We start from the raw sequence: 6,000 nt of genomic DNA on the forward strand, positions 1-6,000 counted from the left end.
GTAGGAAATGGTTTTGATGGACACTTAATTTCTTTGCCAACACCCTTGAAAAAGGTACTTAGTTTAGTAGAAATAGTACTAATCACATTATTAACATTGGTCCCATTTTGCAGTCATCTCTTTCATTCTCTAATTCTATGCTTACATTAAAAACCTGCATTCTTCAATATTCTTTTCTTAATTCACATTAACACTTACCCTAATTTCAAATCTTCAACTATAAACATCTAACTCTCCATAAATGAAGTTGGTTAATTATAACTCATGTTGTACATTACATGATTCCCTGCTACTTTATTTTAGTTTTGCCACTCCACTTAAGATTTTGAAGGGGTTATTTTTATCAAAATAAAACACCTTCCATAAGATGTTTTAAAATACATGTTTTGAATGGGGTTAAATTGGTTTTCCTTGAACCGATTTCAATAGTTTCATCAATCCAAAATAAATAAATAAAAATTAAAAGAAAAAAAATAGCATAAAATGTGAAAGGTATTAGTCACAGTCAACAGATCAAGTTAGGTATGAATCAATATCAATCCATTATATAGGTCAAACTAAATGATGAAAGAGGTCTGTGAAAGGAAATCAGTTTGAGGCAACTTGCTTTCGATTCCCTGTACACAAATTTGACCTCTTGCATCATTTGGTTTAACCTTTATAGTAGGCTAACATTGATTGATACTTTACTTGACTTATTGACTGTAATCAACACCTATTACATTTTTCCTTTATTACATAGGAATGAAACTAACATATATAGTTTGCTCTCTCTATAATAGTCACTCGTTATAACAATCATGGTTATGAAACACATTCTTTATTAAATTAGTTCTCTTTAATAGCATATTGTCTAAAATTTTAAGTAAAGTTAAAGTTATTTCATATAAGCAAGTTTATTGCTTATAATTTATTAAATAAAAATGATTTCAATTAAAATATCATTTTAATAAAATGTTTAAAAATTAAATTAAAAATCCATTAATCATATTTTATTAAATAAAATAATCTTTAATGAGTGAAGTTAAAGATATCAATTCAATAAAGCATTAAGTTCTCTAATTAAATATTTTACTATGAATTTAAAATATTATAAATTGATTACTTGAATTTAATAACACATGATTAATTTTAATTCAATAACTCATATTAATTAATTGAACTTGTTAAATTACGAACTTCATAATTAATCATGTAAAAGAATATAAAATAAAATATACATAAAAATAATAATACATGCACCTACTATACATCTTTTAATTTTGTTGATTTAATTGTCACTTTTTTTCATATAATTCTTATTTTTTATTTAATAGAAATTCATTATATAAATTCTATTAATGAGTTTATAATAATTATCTTTCTATTATAGCAACAGCCACATCTTTAAAACCGACAAAATCTTTACATACAAATAAAATGTGATACACGAATATTAGAAGGAAAAGGCACCCTATAAAATGCGTTCAAACTATTCTATACGGATATTAGAGGTAAAAGCTACCTTTTTATTGGTGAAAGGTAAAAGCTATCCTTTAATCAACTATGAAATGCCTTTCCTTTGGAACAAGAGCGGCCAGAGTCGAATAGCAAGCTAATTGCCACTCAGCGGGACTTGGCTTAAAAGATCTGTTCAGTTGGAATAAAGCCTATATATTATGAGCAATTTTTTATTGATTCAATATTATAAGAAAAAAACATCGGCTGCAATCAGACAATGGAATTATGGAATATGAAGAAGTGTTAGTGGTAATGTAGGGTAAGAACTAGGAAGTCGACAATGGAGTGATGAAGCGCTATTAGTACAACAACTGTAAATTTTTGGTAATTTGTCAGCAATTTGAGAATGGAATTGTGTAAATATTGGTGCAACATAACATCTGCAAAGGTGGGGATGCGTGTGGAAATAGGTGGAGGGACGGTGGGGCAGGAAGCTTCATGGACGTAGATGACAAACTCCTGCCCGTATCGGCATTGCAGTGTTTGGAGAATCCCCCGAAAAAAAAAAAAGCAGCTGACTCAACGGCTGGGAAAGGAGAAACAGAGTAATGCTTTGAACTGGGTTAGGCATGGACCATAAGAGGATGGGCTTGAACTAGCTCTTGGGCCTAAGGAAGACGGCGCTGCACATAGGTCGACTTAATGGCCCTTCAAAAAGGTTGCTGTAGTGGTGAGTTTCTCCCTTTCTTTTTCTTTTTTACCATAAAGTTCCTCTATTTTTAAATCACAGTAAATTGATAAATTCAAATTAATAGCATGCCGCGTGAGTGTTTGGTCAATGATGACAAAAATTTTTTTAGGGAACAGGCCATTAATGATACTAATATGTACATAATAAAATATTTATTTTTATATGTATATAAAAAGTAATTAAATAATTGAAATTAAAAAAAATGGATTTCAATTCATTTTTAACTTCATTGATATTGATATTGTTATTAATTTAGGAGGATGTAGGTTCGAACGGAGATTTACAAACTACAATGCTTATTTAAAGAAGGCTTGTTTACTTAATTATGTAATAATTGAAGAAAACACAAATATAGTTCATCTTATGATTTTTTATTTATTTATTTTTTGTAAATTCTTTATAAACAATCTGTTGTAACGTTTAATTTGTAACTAAGCTTTCAAGTTTGGATCATAGTTGATATACAAGCGTGAGGTTACACTTTTAAGAGAAAAATATTAGTAGAAAGAGTGATCATAGTTAATGTACAATTGTGAAGTTACAATTTGATAAATAAGTTGAATTTAAATTACAACTTAATTTGTATATATAGAGTGAGTTACTCCGTAGAAAAATTTTCCAAACTACCTAATTAACTTTTGTGCCCATTTTTGTTTTCTAAATTAATCTTTGAATTTAAGATTAAACTTAATTTTTTTTAATTCAAATTCATCTCTAATATTTTCAGCCCAATATCCAACCAAGACCAAGTTTGTAAAAGCGACTTGTTTAGTCCCTTGTTGATAATGCGATGGATGTATGTTACGTAGTCCCTTTGTTTAGAAAATTTTATGCTTCTTTTTTGTAATAGCGCAAAATGGAGAAAAGCAAATGATAAGGTTAAAAAGTAAAAGTTATATAATTTTTTTTGAATTAAACATTAACTTAATCTGGCAACCAAGCAAACCTAATCCATTAATACCATATGACCTAAATATGATGATGCCATCCCAATATACCCCCAAACACAACCACAATTGTAAGGAGCGCCAGCCTAGAAGTAGAAGGCAAAACCGAAGACGCCGCCAACCGCGACAAGACTCCATGCCAAGGAATTCTTGGAGGAGATGAGAGACAGGGCACTGCTCTGAGCTGGGCCAGGAGCACCCAACATTTCTGAAGGTGGGTTTGCAGGCGATGAACCTAAAGTGGATGGGCTAAGACTTGCAATTGGGGCTTTGGACGATGATTTGACCAATACGTCGACTTTCTGGCCGGCTTGGCAGTGGCCTGGAACACCGCAAAGGAAATAAAAGTGGCCAGGCCTTTTGAGGGTTACGGAGTCGGATCCAGAGGTGTAGGAGGCGATGGCAGATGTTCCGTTGCATGACTGGAAATCATCGTGGGTCACTTGCATCACGTTGTGGAATTGAGGGTTGTACTGAAAAACTGCGTTGTCAAAAGGGTAGTCAGTTCTCAAATACATTAAACATCATTAGTTGTAGGAAAAGAACACGAGAAACCCCCCTGGCTGGATGGGGGAAGCAGAGGAGAAAAAGTACTTACGAAGAGAGTCGCCAACATGGAAATTCTTGGTGGAAGCCCACTTGAGGTAGTCAATATTCCCAAGACTAGTCCAGTCGGTGGAATCGCCCACTTTGTGAACTGCACCAAGAGAGACTCCTACAAAAGCCAGCATCAAAAGGAAAGCCAGAGTTCTCTTAGTACAAGCCATCCTCAATATAGAACGCAATTAAGAGAAGAACAAGCGGGGAAACCCCAAAAGAGCTTGGCAATATAAAAGTAAGTAGTTAAATTTGTGAAAGAAAACCTCGAGGCGTGACCTCTTTATATAAGCAAATTTTCTATCCTAGTCCTTACATGAAAAGATTTCCTAATCCCTATGACATTAAAGAAACAAAAAACAATTACTGGTTCTACTGCTACTTTTAATGAAGTGCAAAAGTTATGAACACTCTCCATATTAAATCAGAGACGCACATGTATGTCTTTGACTGATTCTGAGCCCTAGGATTCCAACGGGAATTTAAGTCTGGGAATTTGGGAAATGGTAAAACATTTGGCACTTTGAAATTTGAATGGCTTTTCAAGTGGGGGACCTTTAAGAATGATGAGGTTAGAGTAAGTGAGGGTATTGCGGCATCAAGAGGTCAGTCCAGCACAATAAATGGTTTGGGGGTCCACTGCAATGTTTTACCAAACCACAAGGTGACATCTGGTTTCCGTGGCTGAATGATTAATTAGTAGCACTCACTTCACTCCGGTCCTGGCACTGTGCATTATACTCGATTTCCTTCATTGTGGACAAAATAAAAGCCATGGCATCATTTGATGCAGCGCAGATTTTCATGGCAATCGATCTTGTTTTTCAACAGATATGGAGGACGGTTGGAGTAAATGAGTTACCAGAGAAGAAATTTGACTATACTAAAACTTTTGGGATGTTTTTTAGAGATGAAAAAGTAATAAATTTTAATTTTTTTCAGTTAAAAAGTACTTTTGGCTGTTATTTTATTTTATTAATCTTATTTTTGATTTAAAATGTGTTTGATGCTATTATTTTGTGTTCTCTTTCTTAATTATTTAATATGAGTTTTACAAATGTGTTAAAAGTATTAATTAAAAATAAAAATATTTTTTAAAATAATACAATTATGTCAATTTCTAATTACAAATATTTAATTATTATATTTAAATATTTAAATATAGTTTATATATTCTAATTAAATTTAATAAATAATTAATATTAATTACTTAGAAATATTTAAAATTAATATTATATATTAAAATATTAACAATAAGTTATAATAAATTATTTTTTATATTTTACTAAAATATCATAATATTAACTAATTTAAACATTATTTAAATACATATTTGTTACTTTATAATATCATGTCTAAAATAGACATTTTACTTTTTAAAAGTACTTTTTAACAGCAATATCAAACACTTAAATTTTTCCAAAGCTCTTCTCAAAAGTACTTCTCAAAAGTATTTTTCTACAGCACTTTTCTAAAGCATTTTTCAAAAGCAATGAAGAACTGGGGCTAAGCAGTTTATGACTTTCATATAGATAGCTAGACAGGCATTGTTGAGTTTACATGTTTTGGAGGTTAAAAGCTTAACAACGGATACAACTATTGTTTCTGGCACAACCCAGAACCATCATTTCCGCTCCTATTTCAATAAATGAAATTGAATTTCCTGCTCACTGGTCAACTGCTGCCTAAACCCCCTCCCGCAATTACTATTACTGCATAAGAAAACCAAACTGGATATGGTTTCTGGAATTCAGACAGGATAAGTTTATAATCCAAGAAACTGATTATCTTAATTTGACAATTGCAGATTATTTGCAATTCAGTCATGATAAGCAAGGTTAATAATAGCAATTGGTCATCAGAATAGCCTTCAATCTTGTTCAAAGAAATTGTCCACCAGCATTACACCTCCTGAGTGGTGTTTCATTTGAATTTGTTATCAAGCAAATTATGTGAATTTTCCCGATCTAACTCTTCACTTAACTTTACATCCAACATGTCCTTATCGAAAGAAAAAGATGTTCAAAAAAGTGCTCTTAATTTCACCAAATAAATCAATAAAGCTTCTTTTATTGGAATCTTGAAACAAATATACTAAACCGGAAATGGACAATATTATTTAAAAAAATCCATTATAAGCCACCTGTTAATTTGAACACCCGAAAATTATGCTCCATGCATGGGTGGCAATTATGTTGCCTCTATTATTAATGACAAATTTAAAGGGCCAAAAGCATCATTAATCACTAATCATCATCTTCCATG

General features: G+C 31.6%; 1 protein-coding gene across 1 annotated transcript; it reads right to left on the reverse strand.

Moving 5' to 3' along the window:
* Nucleotides 1-3,084: 3,084 nt before the first annotated feature.
* Nucleotides 3,085-4,083, reverse strand: LOC108472772 (mavicyanin-like). The gene is made up of 2 exons (XM_017774329.2): nucleotides 3,737-4,083; nucleotides 3,085-3,619 (listed from the first exon to the last, which is right to left on the reverse strand). The coding sequence occupies exons 1-2, from the start codon at nucleotides 3,903-3,905 to the stop codon at nucleotides 3,225-3,227; spliced, it is 564 nt and encodes a 187-aa protein (XP_017629818.1). The 5' UTR covers nucleotides 3,906-4,083; the 3' UTR covers nucleotides 3,085-3,224.
* Nucleotides 4,084-6,000: the final 1,917 nt, after the last annotated feature.

This window comes from Gossypium arboreum, chromosome 11, assembly GCF_025698485.1.
Source record: "Gossypium arboreum isolate Shixiya-1 chromosome 11, ASM2569848v2, whole genome shotgun sequence".
Classification (NCBI taxonomy): domain Eukaryota; kingdom Viridiplantae; phylum Streptophyta; class Magnoliopsida; order Malvales; family Malvaceae; genus Gossypium; species Gossypium arboreum.

Coding starts and splice junctions, on each gene's coding strand:
- LOC108472772 (XM_017774329.2), bottom strand. CDS start 3,905: ATGGCTTGTACTAAGAGAACTCTGGCTTTCCTTTTGATGCTGGCTTTT. Junction 3,620..3,736: donor CCATGTTGGCGACTCTCTTC/GTAAGTACTTTT, acceptor TTGACAACGCAG/TTTTTCAGTACAACCCTCAA.